We start from the raw sequence: 27,091 nt of genomic DNA on the forward strand, positions 1-27,091 counted from the left end.
CACACCGTACCGCTGTATTATTTATATAAATTGCGTTACACCGTTACACGTTAGTACGACAATTTAACGCGTTGAGCATTTACGATGCGATGGAAGGAATTATGCCGCATACACACAGATTTATGTATTATCGCGTTGTATTTATATTTTAATCGGCATAAATCGTAGTAAGCGCAACATTTCAAGTCAACGTATAACGTTGAACAAAATTTATTGTTAAAATCAAGCATACAAAGATTCAATGGTTTCCTCAGAAGCAAGTTGTACTTCTTGCGTAGAGATTTTACTAAATATTTTAAATAACAATACGTTTAAAATAGCTTTACGCGATTAATCATGGACCAAGTATTGCGGATTTCCCATGGTTTAATTCAACACATTCAAGTGATAATCACCGTGTGTATTATCGATGGTTATTATCTCAGATATTATTCAGATATTGCGGGATTTGCGTAAAAATTTCTATCTCTTTAATTTTACGCGGCTATAATAACGAAACACTTGCTACCAAATTACGTTACGAGCTGCAGACGATACGCCATGAGGGAATCTAAAGTTTTTGCCATACATCTTGTTTTTGGCCTTTTCTCCTCGCCCCTCTCGCTTCTCTCTATTTCTAAAGCCGCGCTAAGCGCCGTGCTACTACGCTTCCCGTACGTAAATCTAACTTGCATGAGCTTGAAAGAATTTTGCTGCCAAATATTTTTGGATTATGTACAGACAGGGTCGGTCCTCCGACGTTTCTCGACAGGGGACAGAAGGGACAGAACACAAGGCGCATGAGCGAACACGTGTCTGCGACTTGTTGCATGCGCATATGAGACGCTTAAACTTAATATGTTGCAGATATTTTATATGTGTTAGTAATCAAAGTATACCCGATGATTCGGAGACATCAGCCTTGTCATCAGGTTTTTATTATTTATTTTATTGCTTTGTGATATATATCTATATATAGTATTCCATTTTTTAGTTAACAGAATGCAATTTTTCCACATTTAAACAGGAAGCAAAATTTTGTAATAAAACTAATTGTAAGTGTATATAAGCGTAGTACAATCATGGCTGTTTAATGTATATAGGTATATATACTATCACATCTGCGTATGAAAATTTTTCTCTCAATTTACATAAAATTACATATAAAAATTAGGAGTACTTTTCTACATGATAATTATTTTTTACATCTTATCTATCTTCCAAAAAAATTTCGATAACTGATTTAAAAAAAATGCGTATTTAAGAAAGACGTCGCATTTATTTTATCAACACATTATTCAACGCTAATGTATGTGTGCATATTTATGAGGAAAACTTGTTTGCGGGTCAATTTTCGAATCTGTCATGATATTTGAAAAATACGCATTTAAAGAAATATATTATTTGTTAGGATCTGTCACGTTATTTTAAGTCGAAGCGACGCGTGTTTCTCGACGCAAACACTCTCGCGGGTTACGCTCGAATGGATGCGAGAGTATGTCGCCGCGTATTGTAACGTATACGCGTATGCACGCGTGACCGAAGTCGTGGCACGGATCGCGGGGCAGGAGTGTTGTTCCCAAATTTGGAAATTCAGTACATTCCTGCGTCGTGACACGGCCGCATAACCGAGGACGAAGGCAAACGGAGATTCCTGTGGAGAGTTGCCATTATTTTCTTCTCGGAATCTTTACGCCCCGGCATAAACGCTGTGGCGAAACCAGTCGTGTCCCTCGACAAAACGGCCATTACGCCCAGTTAAAAATATTTTAAACTGTCATTAGCCGCAATTACAATTTACGTTTTATGCAGCTACGCGCCTTACCGTAAACCACTGTCATCGTATATATGCAATTAGTCGGCTGCATATCGAAAAACGACTAACGCGAGGAGGATCACGCTCGCGCAATATATTTCTGCTATGCGCGCGGAATATTTCTAATGGAAAATCCACGGATTTAAAGTTTTCTGTATAAATTTTGTGTACACGAATCGTCGTCGATAACAGTTTACGAATATTATTCAAGAATCCGAATACGCGCATAAAACATACATGAAATATACGAAAATAATACCCGCGGTAGACGTGTAGATATAGACTTAAATAAGGATCTGAGATATAGCTAAGAAATAAAATGCAATTTTAATTTGTTTTCTCTCTTAGCATTTTTTTAAATTCTTGATCGAGAAATAATTCAGCTTGCAATTCTTTCACGAACGCTCGTAAGCGTCGTGTCGCATTTTTTCGCGCTGAAGATTACGGAAAATTTAACGTCCTAGATAGATGTGAAAATCGTGTGTGCGATTACCGATCTAGAAATCGGCTCGATCAATTTCCGATAGACACTCGTGATCGCGTCGCGCCTCGTCGCGCGTACGCAAAGCAGATCGGCGCGATGTTTAAGCGCGCCTCACGCTTTCAACCTCGTTCCAGATGCGCAACATGCATTCCTAGACGATAAATCCCCGTCGCCGCGCGTTTCTTCATTATCGGACCAGTAACTTCGCCAGCATCGCGTTTCGCACGTCGCCTCATTTTCTCCTTTCAGCCGCGCGATCGGTCAATCGATCGATCGCACCTCGTTCAGGTGGCCTCGCCGCGCGTTGTCTGCAAGGCAAGAGTGTGAAAACGCGTGAACGAATATCACGGTACGCGTGCGCGTTCGTTAATGTATAAAGTTGGAGCAAGACCAACAATAAGTCGGTCAGGATGAACAATCGCGAACGAACATTACAAAAATATATTTAAAAAAGTAGAACTTTTTTTATATATCGACGATAAACGGACTGTATTCGTCGATATACAAATTTAGTGTCTCTTCGTGTATTTGCGATACCATTTATACATTCATCGAAGCAAGTTGATTTATCCGTGCTTGTTCGCGCTCTTCTCTTACAAAGTGTGGATCCGGCTTTACTCGCTCGCAGTACCCTTGGGGCAGAGCCAGGTAGCCGAAGAGACACCCACGCGAGCCACATGCCCACGCATAACGCGTGCGCCCGCATTATTCAGGGCCGTGTTTCACCTCAGCCCCGACGAGAGGACCAGAGGACACTGCCACACCTGTCGAGGCACGCTCTCGCTCTCGCAGATTCTCTCCTCCCCGGAATACTCTTTCAAAACTCTCACGGTTCTCGCGGGAGAGACTAGTCTGGGGACTAATATTTAAAACACCCTTGTATGACTGTTTTTTCTTCCTCTTATTCTCTTTTCCGTACGATAATAACACAAACAGATGGCTATTAGAAGATATAAACTATACTTAACTTTGAAGATTCCTGCATTAAAATCTTAAAGTTAAAAATCAGTTAGAAATCTTAAATTCGTTACTATGGACAGGGATTTCTTTTCTTACAGAAAGGTAAGAAAAAAGTGGCAAAGAACAGAATGGAGAAAAGGGATGAATGAGTTCATTCAGAATTGTTTGACACGATCGTTTTATGGCTTTTACGCTATCAGCATGTATTCTAACCTGAATAATATATCTTTAGTCACGTATTTGGGATATTTCCTCCGGTATTAGCTGCTAGGGAGAGTTTTTATCTTTTTCCAAAAATTTTTGGTTGTATGGTCGTTAAGGAATTGAGTCAAGAAATTGTTATATCGAGATATAAGATGCAACGTCTCTCTTAAAATAAATTTTATTCTGATTTAATTTTATTTTATATATCGTTGATTATATCTACATTAATACTAATAATATCATATATATATATATATATTAAATACACTAATAATAATAATAATAAAAATATATAGATATCAGTTTGTTTGCATTTTCAGCATTTCTTCACAATTATAATATTAATTTGCAGATTTTTCTAACATTATAGATAAATTACTTTTGAAAAGTGCAGGAATTTAATTCGTAACATCCGGATATTAGATAATTTCCAATATTAAATAATAATACATTCTTCAATGTAAATTGGTGGTTGTACATGTCAAATTACTAGTGACGCTATTGATAGTAATCGCTATTTAGAATTTTAAGGAACTCCTCTTTTACGTATCTATGCGTGAGCAACAACGTCGTTTGAAGTTCTTATCTCAAATTCGAGTGGATTAAGAGAGGAACGATTCAGGAATTTGATGTTGGTCGGAGTGGGAAAATGAGAAATACCGTTCGTTGCCAGAGCACCTACGCTTTAACGTGAACGTAAATCTTAATTTCGGCGATATTATTGATGATGCATTGTTTATCCGCACGAATAATTAAATTACTCTGCCATGTGTACAGAATACTCCAGATTTTGAATCGATCTCATCTTTCGTTCCTTGTGTTAATTTTTACAATTAATTAAGATTAACGAATAGATAAATAAGTTCAGCACAAATCGTCGATTTTCTGATTCAAGTATTTTCATTACAAACTTGTTCAAATGTCTCAAATTAAGTAAATTAAAGGAAAAGAATGATTCCACTTACCTATATATTCATTTACAATTCCGGAGTTTATGAAAAGTTCTTGGAAAGTTGTTAATTTCAGTTTGAGAATTGTTTTTTTTTTTTCTTGAAGTGAATTGCTTAGTTTTTTTTAATATTAATATTTTAATATTAATTCAGAAATTCCTAAATAAAAAATTCTTGCTAGGTTTTGATTATCTTGTGTATATATTGTGTATAATGATCCTTGTTAATAACATTGTCACGACTTTCGTCTCACATGCTATTTATTATCTCGTACGGAGTTATCGTCGTCGTTCGGGAAGAGTTACAGAAATATACCTTTTAGTGACACCAACAGGCTCGGCCAATGCGACATTAAATGTCATTCCATATATTCGCGTCAAGAGATTACGCCTCGCAAGATGTATGGAATGCATATCCGCGCAAAAACATGCCCACGTGGCGAATTTACGACTTTTTTTCCAGCTTACTTAGCCACGCGAGGAATATCCACTTGGATACGAATGGTTTTCTTAATTAAATAACGCGAGTTTGAATTCTTTAAAGCTTGCAAATATTGGACCTTTTACGATTATTCCGGACACTTTCGTCATAAATAACGCGCGTGTGCGAGTGTAGACAACTATTTGAGTACTTTATTGATTGTATTTAAGTATTTAGTGGTATTATAAAAATTTACTGTACGCTCGAATCACTTGAATCACGTGAACGTCAACCTGTATTATCACAATTTATTAAATACTCGGCGCATTTTATTGAATTTCTCGATTCTTTTACTTGCCGTGAGATTAACAAAGAGGAAGCTAAGCGTGTCCAGAATTTAATGTATATTTTACCATGACTCTGATTTCTGTCTCCTAACGTTATACACAGCACGTTTCTACTTTCCATTGCCATTAGACTGCGGTTTGCGTCATTCACGAAAAGACTTCGTGTAGGCGTTCTTTCGTAAACTGTCGTGAGCGACAGGAATATTACTGTAATCTGTTTTGCGAGCCTATTGTTTCCTCTGTACGCAATGCACAGGTATGTACGCGACGGATTGCGATCTAGGAATCTCATGCACGCAGCAGGAAATGCATCTTATCCTTACGAACGTGCATGCCACGATAATCGAACTCGAATAAGAAAATTGCTGGATCGCGTTTCGATTCTTCCTTTACCGAGGTCATATAAATTGACAATTAATTAATAGAGAATAATGTTGACATTATCGTGTAAGATACCGATAAATTAATAGAGACTCGTGATAATTAAAATAAATTAAGAATAAATTATATAGCCAAATTAATAAAGATAATTTAATGATGCTTGACTAGGTTATCCAAGCACACATGCGCATTATTAATCTTTTTGAAAAACAATTTCGTCTCATTCCGTTCTTATCGTTTAATATATAAACGATTTATCTTGCTCGAGAAACATTTCGTCGAGTTTTTCTGAATGAAAACCACATATTCGTGCCATGTTTCCGTGACTATGATTGTACATCGGCAACGTTAATGAAGTGCAAATTCGTAACTTTGTTTTCCCGTCGTAAACGTATGCCTCGTGAATGAGTCCGATGAGGTATTCATCGATAACTGGCTAGTGAATGATCGTGCGCCGTACCTACTCTTATCGGCATGGCACAAATGAACCTGTTGTTATTAGCCGTTATCACTTCTTCTAGTCGTGAACCTATATTAGAAGCTCGTTAAAGTCCTCACCTTGAAATCCTCGTCGTTAAATTTCTTCTACCTTTGAAGACCCTTGTCAATTAACGTTGACATTTGAATGATAATTTGACGCATCCTGTGTTACGCATTTTTTTACAGGTTACGTATCAGATAACCTCTTCAATTTCGTGTCTGAAGTGGATTCTGTGTAACGTTTTCTAATTTTTTAATTTTATTACAATCACACATAATGTAATTGGTGAATTTTATTGAGTCTGTTTTTGCTGTTTTTTAGTTTTACACAAAATTTATTCAACGATTTTTTTTTATTTTGTAAAAGTTTTTTTTTCGTTTTAATTTCATATCTTTTTCTATCCTATTGTTTAAATTTTATAAATTTTATATGTATATTTTATTTTTATAATAACAATTTTTATAACAACTAACCAATTAATTTTGATTTAATATTTTTAATTACTCAATTATCGCGATGCATTTCCACTTTAAGTAAAGTATCGATATTTCTTATTTCGATGTTTGTTAGATCTAACGTGAACGATTGTCGGCGTAGCGCGACACAGAACCGGAGAGGAAACGAGCTCTTTTCGATGGAATTGAAAGAACGGCATGCGGCTCGTCCTTGATCTATGGCTGAAGTTTCAGCTTAATTACGTCAACAACGCGCGCACGTTCGCGAGCCGTTTTTCTGTCCCGCTATCTCGAATCGGTATTTGCGCGAATTGTCCGTTGAATATTTATCACATGTGTATATAATGCTTGTGTCTGATTTACACCGCCATCTCATTGATTATAACGCAGTACAAAGTGCAATTGTTGAATCACCGTTCTCCTTTCTCGATAGATTGACAGTGGATCTTTCGACAAATTTAGAATTATTTTTATCACGCTTTGCGTTTTCATCACGGAAAGTGAAATATACGTTATACAAATCTATAGATTACGGAAATAGAACACAGCAGGAAAAGTTACGAGGAAATAAACGTTACAAGAGTTCAAAGAATGAAAAAAATAAAAAAAATACTGAATAATTCTGCAATTTTAACACAGTCTAACTAAATTACAATATTTCGAGCATTAAGTAAGTTCATGAAGATGTGAGTATTATACATGAGATCGATTTTAATGAAGAGACTTAAGAATATTGTCAAGATGTAATATGATGAAACAAAGAAAATAAATATTTTTGAAACTAAAATTTCGACCAATTGCGAACATTTCGCGAATTTCCAGAAATAAAATGGCTGCGCGTTTGTTCTCGTAGTCACACGCAAAATTATATACACGCGTGTCGTGCGAGAAAGAATGCTCTTTGGCCTTGGGTGATCGTTAGCAACGCGCCATCAGATTTCGCGGTAATCTGCCGTAGAACAAACACGTTCGTCGGGCTTGCACAATTTCGGTCGCGAATTGGAGCGTCCGTCATGGATCACCTAATGACGGAGTGGCTCTCGTCATCGCGCAAATATCCAAGAAGCTGAGAGGGAGGGAGGGAAGGAGAGGGAGTGAAGCGGGGTAACGGAGGTGGTGCAGGAGGAGGAGGAGGAGGAGGAGGAGGAGGAGATAGGATACGGTTAGGCGTTGATGTTTCTGGGAATTTCTTTTTATTGCGTGCGCGAGATAAAAAGGAAGAAAAGGAACGGCGTGCCGAGACTCGCTCGGATGACGGCTGGCCTCTGGAATTCCAGCGTGCAGGAAATCACGCTGAAGCGTCTGTTTACCGGCCGCTGTTGCGCAATTTTTGTTTGCAAGTCGGCGAAAAGCGTGCGAGCGCGCGCGCGCGCGCGTGCCGACGATGACGATGAATTCAAATAATCGCGATTACCATTGGAATTTCGACTGAATTCACGGATTCCTCCAACGTCAATGACCACAACCTATAACCCTTGAATTAATTGTCCGCGGGAGAAAGGAGGAGGCTGACTGTCCGAGGGAGTTCTTAATGATCCTGTTCTGAATACAATGTGAAAAATGTGACTTATTGACATTAAAGACTATACAAAATTAATTTTTAATTTTATGATCAAAATTTGGTAGAGAAATTTTTTTGGAGGAAAGAAAGAATGCGTTTATTGACACCCGCCACGCACATATCTATTTCACGTTTAACAATACCGCTTTGTGCTTATTCATTCGATCGGATGTTAAAAAAAACGAATTCGAAATTTCGATCGAAAATCGAGTTTATTCGTAAAATTTTTTATTGTCAATGGCATAGAGAACTTTTGATATTTTTTAATAAAGGGTACTCTTCCTCTTTCCGGGACAATCGCGTCTTTGTCAAAGTGGGAGCTCTATTGACCTCCGGTGTTAGTAGCCGGTTTATGTAATTGGGCTTTAAATAACGATACATTACGGGTACGAAGAAAATGAAACAAGCGCGCGCGCGCGGTGTAATCGGATGTCGCTCACGCAACTGGCAAAGTACGGTATGTGGATTCCGCCGCGAGTCGGAATGTTAAACAATATGTCCTGAAGTATCTGATTTCGATTTCTGCGGACGTGGCCTGACAGCTTATGGCGCGGAGCTCGCGTTCATCCTTCCCGCGGTTCTCCCGCTCGAATAACTCGTCCGATACTGTCCGCTATTAATAGCTGCACCAATTAGTGCGGATAGAGACGCATATGTTGATTAAAGAGCAAATTTCACACTTGGCACTTAATCCTTCATTGAATTAATAGATAAATAGAAACGTATAGGGTATAGACACAAGCTAAATAAATATTGAAGATATAATTAGTAACTGTTTGTTTTTTCATTATTATTTCAGAAGACGCGTTAATCACTTTATCAAAATAATAAAAAAAATCACGAATCTCTCTTTTAAATTCGAAATTTTTACGTATTCTCAACAATTTCTCTTCTTATCGGTGTCAAAATCGGCGAAGCGTCAATTGGAGCGATCTCTTATATCGAATTTTTCAGAGCAGCGTTATCGTCGCTGGAAATACGAGTCTATGTACATACACGAATGAGTCAGAATCGACACGCGACGACATACGGCTTTTACGAGCGATCCCCTCTTAGATCGTTAAACGCACGGATATATCACGCGCGCGTGAGACAATTCGAATAAAGGCGTGCATCACGCAAAAATACCGCAGCTAGAGTTACGAGATTCCACGGGAATCACCTTCTTCTTTCTCTCCGTCGCGTCGCACTTCGACGTAAATGATCTCGTCATACCTATGTAATTGTCGGTTCTGCAGCGTGTGTCTGTGAGAAGACTGTTCTCTACGTAAAAAAATCTTGTGAAAAAAGAACTTTGAATCATTCACGCGCGATTGCGAACGATTCACGAATGTCATCGTTGACGAAATTCTTTTAACAGCAATTGCTGGTCATTTCGCGTTGGCCAATATTATGCCCTTGGTTTCTCCATGTTATAGTCAATTGATCTCGTATATTCGGCGTGCTTTCTTAAGAAGGCGCTTCGCAAAAACTCTCGTCTCACAGACATACTTTTAATGGTAGACGCTCCGGTCGCCGAGGGGGAGGAGGCGGAGGGTTTATGCCTCATTACACGGTTTCAGGGACAATTTCCTTAATTCCCTTTCCGCCGCGTGATTCACGGTCTCGGCGTGCCCTTGGCCTTACCGCGATTCTGTCCTACTGTAACGACAGAGAGACAGAGGGGAAAGGAGAGAAAGACGAGAGAGAGAGAGAGAGGAAAAAAGTCAGAAGCGTATCTCGCGAGGGACGCAGGAGCGGCTTGACGAAAGAGGGAGAAGTGCGAGGAGGGAGGGAAGGATAAATGAAACGCTGAACGCGTGCGCTACGCGTCGACACGGCTACGGTATGCCAAGGTTAAAGCGACTTACGGCAAAGTTTTAACGAGTCAACCCGAACGCGCCGCGCCAGCAGTCGATCGGCCAAGCACGCGCTCGAGCGATCGCGTGAAATTTCGTATATTCTGCTGAACGAACGGACGGAAGCGAAAGTGTCGTACTTTCGCGTATACCATTCTACGTACGTATCCCTCGCTCCGCATTGTCCCACAAAACGATTCGAACGTCAAGCACGCAGTCCTGCATTATGCAAACGACGAGGACTCGCGCAGATCGGACCCGAATCCTTTATGACGTTGAAGTCGATTTAACGCGTGATATATGTACAAGTTGGCCGAACGATCTAATTGTCATCGAACGGTGTACTTAAAGAAGCATCCCAAAAGCTAATTTTGGCGGCGACTGCATGCATATCATTCTTATCGCTCGCGAACATACCTATGTATACGAATAATCGGAAAAACTAATCGATAAAAAATTCCGCGTAAGAGGAAGCGATATTGTATAATAATAAAAATTTTGTATATAATTTCGCAATAAAAACCGGTGAGTTTACCGAGCATATTTCAGATGCCACGGTACTTGGTCATGTATTTCCATGCTGATTCATACTGATTTTTATTTATATCCAAGCAATATGATATCAGATTTAAAATTTCACAAGCGTCGATTGAACCGAAAATGTAACGATAATATGTTACATGAAACAAAATTAACATAAAAATATCATAAATTATATATATTGTACATATAAAAATGTTATGTTAACTGTTATACATTTGCGTACAACACAACGCGCTTGACACGCACATTACGTGCTTACGTGACCGGAGATTTCCGGAAATCGAGTGCCACATCCGGCAAGCCTGGCATTCCTTTCTTCCCGCCGGCGAACGCGACTTAAGGATTCTTTCGACTGACGACTTTCTTGTGCGTTCAATTCATTGTTCGATATGGACAGAACGTTTTCGAAAGAATATATTGACTATTAATTTAGCCTTTTTTTTTGCATTTTCTTACATTAGCGAAAATTTAATTTTCGCCGATAATCTTATATTCTTTATTTTTTTTTTGTAATTACAGTCTTAAGCTGTTTGGTAGACAAAGCGTAGAATCGCAGGAATGCGACAGTAGATTGCAATTTATGAAGTGAATATTATGAGGATAAAGTAAGAAACTTCCGAAATAAACTGGCTTAAAAAAATCAGTCTTTTATTTATATATAAAACTTAAGGAGAAAAAAGTATATTATCTTTTTTAAGAATCACACACATTCACATTTTCTTTAAAAAAAAATTGCTACAAAAATAATAGTGCAAAAGTTTCTCAACAGAATAAAAACCTTATTACTTAACATACTTTAAAATTCTGCTCCTTCCGTTTTTCTAAACCTTGTATAATTCAAAAATAACAAATATAAATAGACGATTGATATGGCGCATAATATCCTCTCGCGCATCACTTTGTATATCGTATTTCTTTAATTAAGTGTGATATAAGTCGGGAGTTCGGTTGTAGACCAATTTTTATGCCCGAGATTACCGATCGATTTAGCACGTGTGCGGGATGCGGAAGTATGTGTACAGATTTCATCCGTGAATTCGAAGAAATCAGCGAGTAGTCGGCGTGATTTATCGACTTCAAGAAACTCCGTATAGATTTTTTTGGCAACAAAATTTTAATTTTTTTTTTATTGCGGGCATTGCTAAGTAAATAGTACCCGCTTTAAGTGACTTAACTGAAAAATATATCGTAAAAAAGATATATCGAAAATATTATAAATTTGTAGTTATATTATACTGACCAGCAACTAGAGTTTCACCTAAACAGAATTTATTTTACTCAGTCTCGTTGGGTAGTTACTATCTAATAAAACAAATCGCACAACTGACTAGTTTCCAATTTTTGATCAATTGAGTATTGTAGAAATGCCTAATTCTTTCACTTGGTATTTCTTTTACTTGGTATTATTACATATGTAACAAGAATTATACTTATAAGCGTTACTTTGCACAATATTTTTATTCTCTTTTTTCACTCTGTTCCAGGTTTACTAAACCCCAAACATTCGCGGATTGTATCGGGAACGAACTTCCCCTCGGCTGGGAGGAAGCCTACGATAAACACGTGGGCGCTTACTACATCAATCATGTCAATCGTAAGTTTTAATTCTGCTTCTACTATCTGGTCGAGAAAGTGTAGAGAGAGCATGGCCGGATACTTATCATACGAGAAGTGATTTTATTCGAAATTTTATATCACATATTTGTGCCACAACTTGCGCGCGCGTATACGCGTAGATCTATGCATGTGTTTCCTTGTCTGATTACGCTTAATGCCTTCGATCGAGAGGGGGAGACAGTTAGAGAATTTGCAGAAATAGCAAATGTTTAAAAATAAATTAAAGAGTGTAATATAGCATCAATTGCGATTCAAGATTCTTGAAACGGGAAACGTTTTATTTGTCGCGTTTTAAATACTAATTTTATTTAAAATGTTATTACATTGTTTTAATTAAAATTTAGATGCTATTAATAGTAATTGTTATATTAATTATATTTATCTTGTATATATTAATATAATTGTATTAATAATACTAATTGTAATAATAATAGTAATAATATCCATTCCTTCTTAAAAATATTCGCTAAGAATGTCTTAAGTAAACCGATAATTAAGAGAAAAGGTCTTCGTTTTAAACATGTCATTGGATTTAATATCCGCAGAGACAACTCAACTGGAAGATCCAAGGCAGGAATGGCGAGCCATTCAAGAGGCTATGCTTCGCGAGTATATGCAGACCGCACATGACGTACTCGAGGTGAGTACAGAAAACAATTGATCATAAATTTTTTGCTTAAATTGCCATTTGTAAAAGCTGAATTGATCCGTTAATTCGTCCCCGTCGTGTCGATGAACCTCACTCTATCGAGATTAAAACGGACGAGCGAAAGAGCGAGGGGGAGAAAACTGGTGGAATTTCAACGAGGGTCGACGAGGGCGGCAGGAAGTCAATCCGTGAGAAATCATGTTACTTCCGGTCATTCGGCGTACCCTCGTATACCATGCGCGCGACGGCGTAGATTAACACGCGATTAACCGCGTTCCGTCCCCCTGCATATATCCCGGTAGGATGTGCACATTATATGCACGTATACATACACACGCAGATTAACGTATGATGCCATTCGGAAACTAAGGTATATTTTTTTCGTGATCACGTGATTTGCATTTTGTGTTTGTTGAGAAGAATTCTCGAAAGTCGAAGGCGAAACTGACGTTTTTTACACTGTAACTTTTAAATATTATTTATATTATTATTATTAATACAATTATATTTTAATATTAGTATCTTATTTTATTCTAATTCCTCATTTATTGAGAAACTATATATAAAGTCTGTGTGTATATCGTATGTATATACCATATACAATCGTGTATACATATATCCCGTCGCGTTATCGCGAGGCTAGAGATTTCTTCTGTGATACATAGTTTAAATGATCGCGTCAGGCAGCAGCTAATTCCGAATGTTCGCGAGCGAAGAGACGTACTTTGGTATTCCGTCGTTGACGCCAGTCTGGACCCACGCCGGAATGCTCTTACGTCACACGCGGCTGCGTTACGAATTTTTGATGGAATGTGCACCAGGTGTGGGGGGGGGGGAGGGGGGGAGGAAAGGAAGGAGGAGTACCGGCTTTAATCCGAGAGCAAACGAAAGATACGATAATAATATTTATCGGCGGCGGCGACGACGGCGGCGACGACGACGACGACGACGACGACGGCGACGACGACGACGGCGACGACGACGACGGCGACGACGACGACGACGACGACGACGCGGGTTCCGGGCGGGCGGGGAGGAATGTCGATGTACGGTATATTTATTTCGGGCGAAATACTGCGGCCATGATGTCATCGTCGATTTTCGAGAGATTGCCTATGTGGCTGGGGCCGCGCGATTCTAGTTTCGGGATCCCTCGCGTCCAAAAGCCCCTCTCGTCTCCCGCCGCCGCTGTCGTCGTCGTCGTCTCGTCGTCTCGTCGTCGACAGCTGCTCTCTCGCCGTGACGTACGGCGTGAAATTCGCATGATCTCGAAGATGGAAGATATTTTAGCCGATTGCACAAGAAATATTCTACATTTTCCTTTTTTCTTGTGTACTTAAATCTTCGTACTTGGATTTTTTGGAAAAAATATGGTATACATGAAAGATTTTGAAAAATAGGGATAAATTTTTTGTATCGGAATAGTATAGTTACACTTTCATGAATAGATATTAATTAACATTTAATACTGAATTTATATATATTTATAGTAACATATTTATGAAAATATAATTAATAAAATATATTTGTATGTAATATATTAATTTTTTAATAGTATATCGTCTGAAATAAAAAAGGGGGAACTAAATGTTAAATATCTGTAGATATAAATGTTTATAAATTTAAAAACAGACGTTTGCATTTAAAGTTTTCTTAGTATTGAAATAAAAGTACATAATTCTTTCATTGTGATATAAGAGAAGAAATGCGTAAATAAGGAAGCAAGCAAAAAAAATATAGACTAGGAAAAATATAGACTAGGAAATTCGCAGAATCCCTGTAGTGGGAAATATGTAATAATTGGATGCATTGTAGAAAATACAAGCTGACACAGTCAAGCAGACGACTTATTATTCACAAGCTTTTCTTCTTAAGAAGAATACTTCCTTTTCGAGCGAGAATACCTATTGTTAATGGTGATAAAAAGACTGAAGTTGAAATCTTTCACGAGCACTATATTCAATGTTTAAACCAAAAAACCAGCAATTCTTCAGGTTTACGCTGGAAAATTAATGCAATCAGTCTCAACCTACGAAGGCAATATTAAAGAAAGAGAAAAGAAATTCGCGTAACTAGTTTAAGAAGGGATCTATGTCTAAAAAAAGAATTGAGAGAGAGAGAGAGAGAATATTTTAATGTTCTCTCCGTCAAGAGGCTAAGAGGAAATATAAAGAAATTGGAATTTTATTTTAAAGTTGGATCTTTCTTGAAATGTCCAAGTATGACGAAATTTCGATTGCTTTCGCATTCGACGTTTTTACATAAATACAAGAAAACAGATCAACGTTAATCAATAAATAAATTTCAGAGTCGAAGTTGTCTCGATCTCTAACGAAAATTGGATGAAAGAAAATGGAATACGAATGAAATCTATCGTTCTAAATTTTTGTAGTTTTCTGAGGGAGTAGGAATTCTGTCTCCAAAAAGAATTATGTCACAATCTTAAAATTTCGATATATATAAAGGAGAGAAGTTAAATCGTCATGCTAATATCTTTTATACCGGATAAGGCATATTTGTCCTCTTAAATTGGGCGAATTTCACGCTGTGCAACCACGCGGCAAAGTTCGCAGACTAAACTGTTTCTCGCGTTTACGCATGCTGCGTCTACCTTTTTTCGTGAAGAAAGTTCAAAAGAAACAAGTCCGGTCTTTTATAAGTTTATCTGAATAAATTTCTAGCAGTTTATACTTACAATAAATAATAAATAATTTAATGACTTTTTTACGGTTTTAATTGAAATTAGCAATTCTTTTTTTAACTTTAAAATCACAAATGTATTTTTTATATACGCAAACTACAACTTGAATACTTTTATACCTAATTCTAGAAAAATGTATATTTTTCGACAATTTTTTTCCAGGAGAACATTAGTAGAAGTGATGATTAAAACTTAAGTTTATTTGCTAAATTACGAAATATAAGCAAAGAAATTATTTTTTAAATTAATTTGTTACAATTTTATAAATTTAATTTGTTTATTCTTTTACGTGACATTAGCAATCTTGAAATTTCTAAAGTATAGGACTTAAGTATTCGCCGAATCTCTCGCAGACTCACTTTTGTAGATGTATTATAAGGTTAAGCAACTTGAGACCGCTGACCGTATAATACTTAATAATTTATCGTTGTGTCATTGATCCATTAACCAGTTTATTAAGTTTCTAGCATCTACAAAATTCACCGCGTTTCGAGCGCAAACACGTTTATTGGGGTAAACATGTTTACGCGGGAATGGTATAGTGCGTGTATCCTCGACGATGGATACATCCTTTCGCGTCACAAATTAACAAGCAACGCGGTATAATCCTCGCGTGCGTATGTATGCGTGGGAAATAAGATATCCAAACCCAGATCGTTGCTAAGAGATAATGTGTGGGTTCTTACATTTTTAAAATTCTTGAAATATTCTGACAAGTACAACGCCCCCATCAAGGATACACAATCGCGATACAACCGTAGAAAAAATTTTCCTCTTACATATTTCTCAAAGCTTGAATAAAAATTGTAGATTGTCGCTCGATTTCGAAAAGCATTTTTATAAATAATTGAAGAATTTTTTGCGTTGTATTATAGAGCGAAATTGTTGCAATTTTAAAATGTTATGATGAAACTTATTCCATAGAGATTTATCTATATTATTTATTTGTTATTTATTTTTTAGCACCGGCTGCGGTGAAACAAGTAGCCATTACATTGAATTAAATAGAGATAATTAATGACTATATATGCGGTATAGACAGATAATCTTTATTTTCCATCAATGCGAATCTCTACTAACGAACCCTTTCATTCTTTGGGGAAATGCGCGGCAAACTTTTCCGCGGAAGCATATTCGCACGTGAAATCACGGCGCCTGGGAGTAGTTTCACGTGAGGGACTCGGAGGAACTTTGCGGCTTCCTTCCTTGGGAGTTTCACGCGTATACGTACGCGTCATACGCACACAATGCGTGCGTGCGTGCATGCACACTCTCGCGCGCGAACGCGCGAGCGTAACGCGGAGAGTCGAGGCTTGCATTCCGATGCAAATAGCCCTCTCCGCCGTCCGTTCTCTTCTCTCTTTCTCTTATTTCGCTCTTCTCGTCTTCTCCCCGGCATCGTGCCGAGGCTCTCCGCGCTCGTCCAGCGACGGATAAACCGTGGGTCAGTAGCGTCTCATTGCGACTCGGCGCCGCGATGCGCCGATACGATGGAAAATTTACCCTTTTGATAGCGCAAAAACGATGTTTTTACTACCGGTGTGAAAACCTATATACATATTATTATCATCAGTATTATGCAATTATTACATTGGCTTCTTGATTCACTTGACTTTTTCCAATTTGACGGATTATTATGCACACTTTTGCAAGAATTCATTAAATTTAGATATTTTAGATGAACATTTGCATTTTAGGCACATTGTCTCAATGTATGTATATGTATTTTATTGTAAATATTACTATCTGTTGTAGTTTGTGTATATGTTTTTGATTTTACATAAATAGAAAGTTAGAAACTCTCTGAAGGAATTGCATAGATGTTAATGATTCGAATGTCACCGATATATTCGAATCAATTTGCACGTAACATTGAAATTGTTCTCATGCGAAACGCATATAAGTCAAACGAATATCTGCACGTGATACTTTTGTGCAGCATAATAAATCAATGATATCTGAGTCAACACGGCGTCATTGAATTTATGATCGGACTGGGGACGAAACACATTTCGCGTGACTTATATTTAACCATCTTATATATTTCCTTTATTTGTGACATCGTGGAAATTTCTAAAATTTACGATTTGTAATCTTTTAAATTAAAAATAATGTAGGTATACTTTCCACTCTTTCTTTTTCTTATTACGAGATTTATCGGATAATTTATCTTTTATTTAGTTCTTGTAACTATATTTTTTCATGATTTATCCCCTCCCTCGCTGTCGAAACATGAATTGTTATATAGAAGATTTATTATATCTATAAAATACAAAAAAAAAATTATTCGTGAACATGTTTCGACGATGTGTGATCACGGCACGCTCGTGAGAGAATTGTGACGTAATCTTCAGGAATTTCGAAAGTTTAGATAAGAATTGGCGCCACGATTAACCTTGATTGAAGGAGTTTACGTAAAGTTACGCCACTCTACAATCAACTTTTTCATTTCGTATCGCTACCGTTGCAGAATTAACATCGCAAAGAAGGAAAAAACGTGTTTAAAATTTAACAGTATTGAGATTATTGACGATCAACGGAAACGTAAATATGTATTGTTGCTCGTATATCTATTGCTTCGATTAAGCGATTGTTTGTCGCTTGGAACTAATCGTTCTACGGGATAATGGCACTTCAACATCTAGCGGTATCGCGTCTATGTGCGATGAATGATTAATAAAACCCATCCTCGAGAACTGAATAATTACTAAACCAACGCAAATCTTGCGTTTGTTCCGTATACGATCATGGCTTATCTCAACGAAAGCCGTGATGATTTCCAAGGCATTAGATAAAAAAATATCAATCTCCTTAGTCGCACAAGTTTCCCTTTGATATTTATTAGCTCAAGCAGAAAAACGTATGACGTAACGTTACACAATAATAACACAAACTGAAATGTGATTATAAAAGAAAGTCTTGTTAATTACATCGGAATTTTTTATCTCTATGCCTAAAAAAAAAAAAGAACAGAAATATCACGAGTATTTATCAGTTCCTTTTGTACAAATATCCATGCTAAAGTAATCGAAATTTCGAGGTGAAAGTATCGATACTCGGCTAGTATCGCGGTATCGTTAACGTCCTCGTAATCCATCGAGAGAGAAAGACTCGAAAGTCCGGACGACCTCGCGGTCCAGGAATTCCACGAATTTCGTGCGTCGTAACGCAAGAGCGTCCCTGGCTCGAATCTGACATTTTTCGGACGGTCGGACGAACGGACGGACAGGCCGCGCTTTGCCTGGCTGTGTCGGCCTCCTAGAGGCGCGCGGGCCCCGTTTCTTACACCCCCACCCCGTCGCGTACTGCGGGCTCCGTCCGGAGGCCCCGAGCAGAGCGCAGCATCCCGCTCCTATCTCTTTCTCCCTCTTTCTCTCTCTCTCGACTCTTCGTGATGCCCCGTCGAGAGGCAGCGAGATGCCAGAGGAATGTTAATTGCCATTTATTTTTGCCCGCTCGGCCCGTACCGCTCGTCGGCTCTCTCGCGCGGACAGATACAAAACCGATTATGACACCGCCGGAGGAAACTGCGAATGCCTCGATGCCGTAAATCATATCGCGGATCTCGTTCGAAAGCGCAGGTGCCCGGACTTTCTTCGTTCCTTCTCTTCATTCGTTCCTGCTGCTCATTCGTTTCATTCCTTTCCGTCCGTCTCGATAGATCGATGGATCGATCGGGGAATTTCATTCTTTCGGCCGGCGTGTACGCGCGTCGCGTACGTTTTTTCCCGTCACTGAGACTCGTTCCTCGCTTGATGTTTCAACTTGTGTCTCCTGCCTCCTACCCCCCCCCCTCGTCCCTCTCCGCCGTCGCCGTCGTCGCCGATTGCCAGCGTGAATGTCGTCCGTGTGCCAATGTGTTTCCCAATTTAAACCTTTTATTTCTGGCAAAAAATTCCGGGAACGCTGAAATAAAGCTGCGATTGCCAACCCAGAAGTCGCGGCGCATGTACACACGCATATACATATGATACGCGTGAAAAGTAAGTTATCTTTAATCCTTTCTATTGTTCGAACTTGCGGAAACTTTATGGAAATTCTGAGGAAAAAAGAAGACTGATTGCTAAGTTTGTTGTTCATTCTCAACGTTGGTGATGTCGTCCACCCACACTTACAGTCCTCGTTGTTGTGGTCAAGCTTCGATCGACGCGTATATATACGTTATGCATGTTTTGTCAAACTCGATTTCTCACCCGTATATACCAACGTCCAGAAACCTCGGGTGTGAGTTTAAAGTGCAGCAGGTAGAAGAAGTCGACGGCCAGCCTTGTCGTTTCGCTCGGCATTCTATCGGTTCACGAAATCGTTCTCTCGATGCTCGCGCGGGCGCAAGAGGGTTGATCGCGGGTTTCGGGTTGACAGCCACGTCACGCGTTCCCTCGTCACTGACCAGGCCCAATGATTCGCTCCACGAGCGTTCGCCTGGGACCAACGAAACGGGAAACGTCGCGGCGACTCCTCTGCAAATAGGAACCGGCTCGCCAGTTGACCTGTTGCTTTCAAAACGCAACCGACAGGTGTGACGTTTTCTGATCCGTCCGATCCCGGGTAGCGTGTCATAGCGAGTGTATCGAGTACAAATAATTGCATTTCCGAGATTATCCGAGGATTAACCTCGAAAATGGGCGACCGCTGCGCGTAAGATTCAAGGGGAGCTATATATATATATGTGTACAGAATGTTTTCTCTTACTTACTGAGCATCTGTCGCTTGCTTTTCGATATGAAAAAACACCAAGGAAGAAGATTATTTGTTTCGACGTGTTGTACAGCCGCAAGTTATTGGTCCGTTTTTTATTGAAGGAACGTTAAGTGTACAGTTTTAAAAGAATCACATATTATGATATGAGATGAGGTGACGTTCTAGCGGAACGTCAGATAAGAAATAGTTTCAGCACGATATTGTCCATCACATAATGCACTTATCATATTTTATATATTCAACAGAGCTGGGTTGTGTGTGTTTCTGTATATATGCATACATACATATATCTGTATATATATTTATATGTTTCTCATAACGGTTCGAATTCAATATTTCGAAGTCATTGACATCGTCATCCACGACCGGTCGCTGCCGATTTCTGTTGGCGCCGCCTAATCGCCAATGGATCGCCATAATTAATTACATACTTGATTATACATGTATTCTTTTAATGTCCGAAAACGATTTCTGTTTTATAGCATTTCGAACGATAAATATATATTATCGTAAATTAATACCAATTTGGTACGATCGTTATCTACATAAATAAAAACTGAAGAGGTTCCACGATATAAAATTACATTGGGAATAGAAAAATCACGCAATTAGGGCATACAACAAAATTATTTATTTCGTTAAAAGGCATAAATCATTTATCTCGATAAAACATGTTTTCTTCTTGATACTATCTTTCAATTTTGCGATAGAAATAAGATAATTGTAAATTTCTAAATCTCGTTCTAAACGTACGTATCAAAATACACTTTGATAAGCTGAATGCGAATGTGTAAAACGTTACATTGTATTTTCGTTGTTGTCGTCGTCGTCATATGAGCAACAATATCGCAACAATGTGGCCTCGGCTTTACAAAATCACTCGGGACGAATTCTCGGTAGTGCGGTATGCAGAACGGACGAAAGAACGAACGGCGTTGGAATTCGATAAATGTGAAAGCAGATTCGTTCTTTGCAACTGGATCTCTGCACAGCACGGCGTATGCCACGCTGTATTGTGTGCCTCGTCTCACTTTTTCTCATGTATTGAAAGCGTACTTGGAGATGTACATTTATACGCTGCGTTCCAGTTCGATTTCTGCGTCGCAACTTGTCAAGTGCGACCGTCAATGCTACTACGAAAGAATGCCTCGGCAACGCACGCATAATAATCGAGAAATGCATTATTTATACTCGTATACAAACTACATGCAGACTTTCTGATGGAACCATGTTGCCTCGAGGCGAGGTTTTTCTGTCGCAACTATCGTTTGTTATCAGTAAAAATAATGAAAAATATATTCAACTTCAAAACTATGAAAGACTTAACCCGATTTTTAAATACATCTTTTCTTTAAGTTGTACTTTTTGTGCTTCTTTTTTCTTCCTCTCTTCGAAATATGTAAAAATGCATTTGTTTCACTCCAAGTTCGGTAAATACAAGAGAATGTTTCTGAATCAAATTCAGAGTCTTAGAGGAGCTTAGAGTCTATGCTAGAGTCTCTCTGAATCATCTTTATGCGCGTCATGCTTTCAATTTCGGACTATTTCCAGCAGATCTTCTTTGATTGTACGAATCATCGTTATCCCGAAATAAAAATCGATCGGACTGATAGCCCGGGATATTCTATACGGTTACGATCGTCCGTATGCCACTCGATGTAGCGTGGGCCGGCTTTAGGACGGTGACTTGGCAAGCGAGCGAGGGAACAGGCAGGCAGGCAAGCCAGGCAGGCAGGCAGGCAGGCAAGCAAGCAGGCTTGCCACGAGAGATTGGAATGTCTCCCGTCCTCTCGAATCCGCCCTCTCCTGCTCTCCGTCGCCGCTCGCCTGTTGCCTCCCCTCTCGGCCTTCGCCCCGCTGTTGGGTCCATCGGCTCCGCACCGACCGCGCCGAGGTTGGCGAAGGGGGCAGAGGAATCGACGTAGTACGTGGCGTCGTGGCGGATGGAAGGGAAAGAGGGGCCTTAACGCCGTTCTTTCGAGCGTCAATACATCGCGGAGAAAAGATGCCGGTTCCCCCTGGATCCCTGTCGTTTCGGTCCCCCCCTCGGATATTTCGCTCTTTCTTTCTCGTCCTTCCCCTCCCACCCTTCCTCCCTCCCATTTCCTCCCATCTCTCTCTCATCCTCCGCAGGTTCTTCCCCCCTCTCTCTCTCTCTCTCTCTCTCTCTTTCTCTTTACTCTGCTCTTTTTTTATTTTTCCGCTTGTCTCTCTTTCTCCCGGTCTCGCGTAACTCGCACCATGGGACCCTTTTGGCATGGTAGCTACCGGTGTTACGCTCGCGTAGGGCCCCCAGGCGGTCCACGAAGTGACGCCGCGAAGAGCCACGAGGATTGCCGAGGGCGTACGATCACGCCGGAATGAGCGGATACGCTACCGTCCATCGCTTCTTCAAACTCGCCGAGATGATGCTCCTTTCGCGCCGCCGGGGATGCTAGCGATCCTTTATTTCCGTTGTCGAACATTTCAGCATAAAATATTTTCTTGCATTTCTTTTCCCTTTTCAAAGGCATGATTGTTATCATTAGAAAGTACGTTTTTTATAAATTTATATCTCGGAGACACGGACTTTTTGGATGCAAAGTATCGATACATTGAAAACATCATCGTGTGGCGATTACTATTGAAAAAGAAAACTATCGTATAAATTTTCGTATTACAGATACTGAGAATGTCAGTACTCTTTATCTTGTTTTGTTGTTTGGCTAATTTCCGAACGAACCAAGCAAAGATTAATGCCGATATAATTTCTGCTGAGTTGATATTCATTAATGATATCGAAATCATCTCTGATAATAAGCTTATTCGTAAACAAATTAAACGCGACGTTTGAAAAGTTCTTTTCCGCGTATTTTTAGCGTCGGAAATTGGACTCAGCGAAATTATACCAGTTCTTAAAATCAAAACCCAGTAGCGTCCCTATATAATCCTATGTATCAAATATATCAACTCAATCGGTCAAACTATGTTGACGACTTTGTTGGCGTGAAGTCTCTTGTATCTTCCTTACAAGCTGAAAAGCTTAAAAGCTATCAATATTATTCAACGATTTTTCCCGATGTTTTAAGTGGTCTAGTTTTTCGAAATCGGATGCATCCGCTTGTTCCTCCTCGCTCGCATGCCTGTGCTACGAACGCCTGTGTACATCTTTTTCTACACATTCGCTCGGCTTCCCGTCCTTCCACAATTATTTTTGTCTTTCCCAGGAGGTGAACCGAGGGCATGCCGCGAAATTCCCACGTGTTGCCGGGGCGGAAAGAATTCGACTCGTTCATCGGTATCTACCATCCGCAAAGCGCTGTTCTTATCACGCTTTCCTCGTTCTCTGCGCTCCGACTCGTTCGCTTTTACTCCTTCAGTTTACTAAACTGAACTGTACTCGATCCGTAGAGATCTGAGGTTTTGTTTTTACAATTTTTTTTTTATTCGAAATAAAAGTGTTTATAACTTTTGGAAATAAGTCTAACTAAAACATTTCTATATTTCTTTTTATTTTAAAACAGAGAGACTTTTCACTATTAAACATCATTATTTTACTCTAATTTGTGTAAGAATCAAAGAGACTTGCAATACACTTGTTATATAATATAAATTCTGCTTGCTGTTAAAAAATGTAAATTAATAATTTGCACAGCGAGAAAGAGTTGCGTCTTTAATTATTTAATGTAAACGTCTCTTTTCGTTTTACTTACAAAACTGCAAAGATTGCTTGAACGACAGCTATCTTCTCGTGATTATCTCCGAGTTTCTCTTCTTTTTTTTTTCGAGAATACTGCATTCGAAATTTCCAGATCGTTTTACCATTTCGACATCTGCGACAGAGATTCGGATTCGGAATTAACCGCGAAGAGATCGGCCGTTTGTGCTGGCGTGGCTTTTCACATTCCTATGGCTCTCCTTCCTTCGGGGACAAACAATGTTAACGACCGTACGAAGGGATCGGGATTCCATCTCTACTGGGCAATACATAAATAGGCTTATGCCTTTACTCGAAGACCAGATATATGCGCACTCGTGTTATTCTTCCTTTTTGTAAGCGACTATTTTTAGAGATCCGACGGAATTTCACGCGTCTCTCTTTCTCTTTTCGTCCCTCTATACCTTCTCTCGCTTTCTCAAACTCTCTTTGATGCGCTTCTGTCTCTGCGTCTCTTTAACTGTGCGTCATGCTCTCTCTGCAGTTTGAATTTTTGGAACGTCGCGAGCGTAGTCTCGTTAAATATGCAAAAGGAAGACGAAGAATCCCCAAGTCCTTTTTGCTTTTACCGAGTCAAGTCATCGGGAAGTTTGCGGTAGCAATGAGCTTTTGCCAGTTCAGAGTTCATTTACTCCGCTTCCGTATAGGTTCGAGTATCTTTATAGAATTACAAGGATTTTGGATCTTATATTATAATTATATTTTTAAATATTTTAATAATCTTTCTGAGTCTCTCTACAAATATTGATAGATCGTTTTGCATGGAATAATCAAAGATATAAGATTATTCTATTTGATATTACATGACGACTCGCAGGAACATTATACGATGACAATACATAATTATATATATATTAAATAAAGTGAAATTCAAATTAAATAAATCACACTCTAATTATAAATATTACTCTCTCGAATTGGAATGATACAGTATACATATACTAATATTATTTATATATTAATTATTAATATAAAATTTATTTATTAATCATTTGAAATAAAACAGTAATATAGATCAATGTCCGCAACAAATTTTGCTGAAAATCAGAGATTTCTATTCAGAGATGCTAATTTGCATTCAAATAATACGGTATAATCTCTTATAATGTGTCACTTTGATGTTTACTAATGCTTTGAGTACCAAACTTTATCAGCGGTTTAACCTCCAGGGATTGGCCTTATAGATGCGTTGCGCGCCTGCCGCGTGGGCCACAGAGGCCGGCCCGCGCGTGGTGAGCGCGGACTAGAGTTCGACGTCCGGCTAGAGAAATTATATCATTGGCAACACACAAGTAGGATGGTTATCCTGGCGATGACATTCATTGGGTCGGTTTATGCCTCAGCGTAATTTGTTGCCAACTGACTTCATCGAATCAAGCGCACTGTGCTCTTGCGAATGTATATATGTGCGTGCGTGCGTGCGTGCGTGCGTGCGTGCGTGCGTGCGTGCGTGCGTGCGTGCGTGCGTGCGTGCGTGTGTGTATGTGTGTGTTTGCTGCGAGTGTGACGCTCGTATACCGAAAGAATCAGTATTTCTTGCCGGTCGTGCACCATATGTATGTGCACATTTCCTGGCTATCAGGCGAATGTATTTTCGTGCATAATGTACACGTGGGCAGACTTGGTATAAGCGAGCGAAAATTGAGTCACGACCGGCTGCTGCTATCTTATCGAGACAGGAATGCATGAAGCGCGATTATCGAGACACTATCATCGTTATAGTCTCGATAACGAGCCAACACCGCTATATTCCAAATTCGTACCCGGCTTATACCGTCTATCCGTGCATCCGCAACAATGGGAGACGTTTCTGCTGCCTCTTCTTGACGATTGAATCGATCCCAAGACAATCGCGTCTTCAAGCAATTATCCTAGAAAGATTACGTATATTGTCTTTCCACTCAAAGCTATTGTTCTATTATCCAAAGTTTGAAATCTTTGTAATACGATTCAGTATCTGTTATTTATCGTCAGGCGATCATATCGACCGGTAATACGCTTAGAGTAAACGGAATTAATCGGGAAATGTGATCTTTATGTTTATATATCACTATTTGACTGTCGATCTTTTCATTCGTCTATTCTTTTAATTCTTTGAAGTCTGCTTCCTTCGCGAAAGGCGTTGAGGTGTTATAACTTTTGAGTTACATTGCGATTAGGAAAGGATTTCTCACAAATTATGAACTTTAGAGAATCGAATAGATATAAGTAAAACGACATTCCAATTAATTTCAAATGAAATCTATCTTAACAGAATTTGAATTTGTGGCATAGTTACAAAGATAAACGATATAAAAGATTGGAAAGTTGAAACACAAAAACTATAATCTCTTTCTACATTTTTACCAAGGACCAATCAATAAGGAGATTGATGAAAAAATGTGATGAAAATGATATCTTGACTTTTTGGAATTTATATCTGTGGAAAAGTAAAAATTTTTCCGTAAAAAATAAAGACTGGTATTTCCGTATTCGAAAAATCTGTATCGCGATAACACTGAGCGTGTTGATTCGAGGCGATATATACAATTTATATATATCGTTTATCACGGCTCTATTTCTGTGCGGCCGTGACGCGGCTATCATATTAAATTCTCGGTAATAAGGAGGTTACTATGCGACGATCTTTGCGCTTTGAGCTAAACGTGCTCTCGGTCGAAGATAGCTCCCGACGATGTTTTGACGTTCCGTCGCGGCCCCATGATAAGGCGGTTCACGGGAGGACTCAATATAGCACCCGACAATCATCCCAGTGGAATGGTCGGGATATCTGATCCCGATTTCTCCGAAAGTCACGGCCCTCGGCAAGGGTTATACGCATTCCCGACGTGAAAGGGATTCCAATCTCCCCCGCGCGATCAGGGACGCTCAAATCGTGCGCGGTACCGAACATTGTGAGTATCGAAGCTCCATCAAATACTTTCCCCGAGACCATGTTTAAATACATACAGAGGTAAAGTTATTCTCTCATATACTAAATTTTTATGGACACTGGTTAAAAATTATATCATTAAGTTAAATGAAAAATGATTTATCATAACAGATGTCACGCGCGCGCGTGCGTTTTAGCATATTATTTTGTTGCAAATTGATATAATAACGTATTAATATTTCCTACTTCATAGTCGTGTTTGAAGTTTAAAGAAGATAAGTGTGAAATAAATAGACAAAAAAATATAGAGTAAAGAAATAATATTTCTGTATATATAAATCTGAAGATTTTCTTCAGGAATTTCTTGGAATTTGTTTGAAGTTATCAAACTGATAAAGTGAAATATCTAGAAGCGGTGAGCAATTTCTAATAGGC

At 39.0% G+C, this 27,091-nt stretch overlaps 1 protein-coding gene and 2 long non-coding RNA genes across 3 annotated transcripts in view; 2 read left to right on the top strand and 1 right to left on the bottom strand.

Moving 5' to 3' along the window:
- The window catches only part of LOC105459128 (protein kibra), a 57,571-nt gene that overhangs the window by 8,980 nt on the left and 21,500 nt on the right, over positions 1-27,091 (top strand). Inside the window, exons 2-3 of the mRNA XM_011704899.1 lie at positions 11,904-12,013; positions 12,582-12,676. Of these exons, the coding sequence (XP_011703201.1) occupies positions 11,904-12,013; positions 12,582-12,676 (205 nt within the window). The remainder of the gene's footprint in view (positions 1-11,903; positions 12,014-12,581; positions 12,677-27,091) is intronic.
- Positions 5,665-6,384, bottom strand: LOC105459130. Its single transcript, XR_975635.1, has 2 exons — positions 6,100-6,384; positions 5,665-6,030 (listed from the first exon to the last, which is right to left on the bottom strand). It is a non-coding gene; the product is annotated as an uncharacterized LOC105459130 (long non-coding RNA).
- Positions 6,120-7,259, top strand: LOC105459129. Its single transcript, XR_975634.1, has 3 exons — positions 6,120-6,207; positions 6,593-6,775; positions 6,911-7,259. It is a non-coding gene; the product is annotated as an uncharacterized LOC105459129 (long non-coding RNA).

Source organism: Wasmannia auropunctata, unplaced genomic scaffold, assembly GCF_000956235.1.
Source record: "Wasmannia auropunctata unplaced genomic scaffold, wasmannia.A_1.0 LD334208.1, whole genome shotgun sequence".
Classification (NCBI taxonomy): domain Eukaryota; kingdom Metazoa; phylum Arthropoda; class Insecta; order Hymenoptera; family Formicidae; genus Wasmannia; species Wasmannia auropunctata.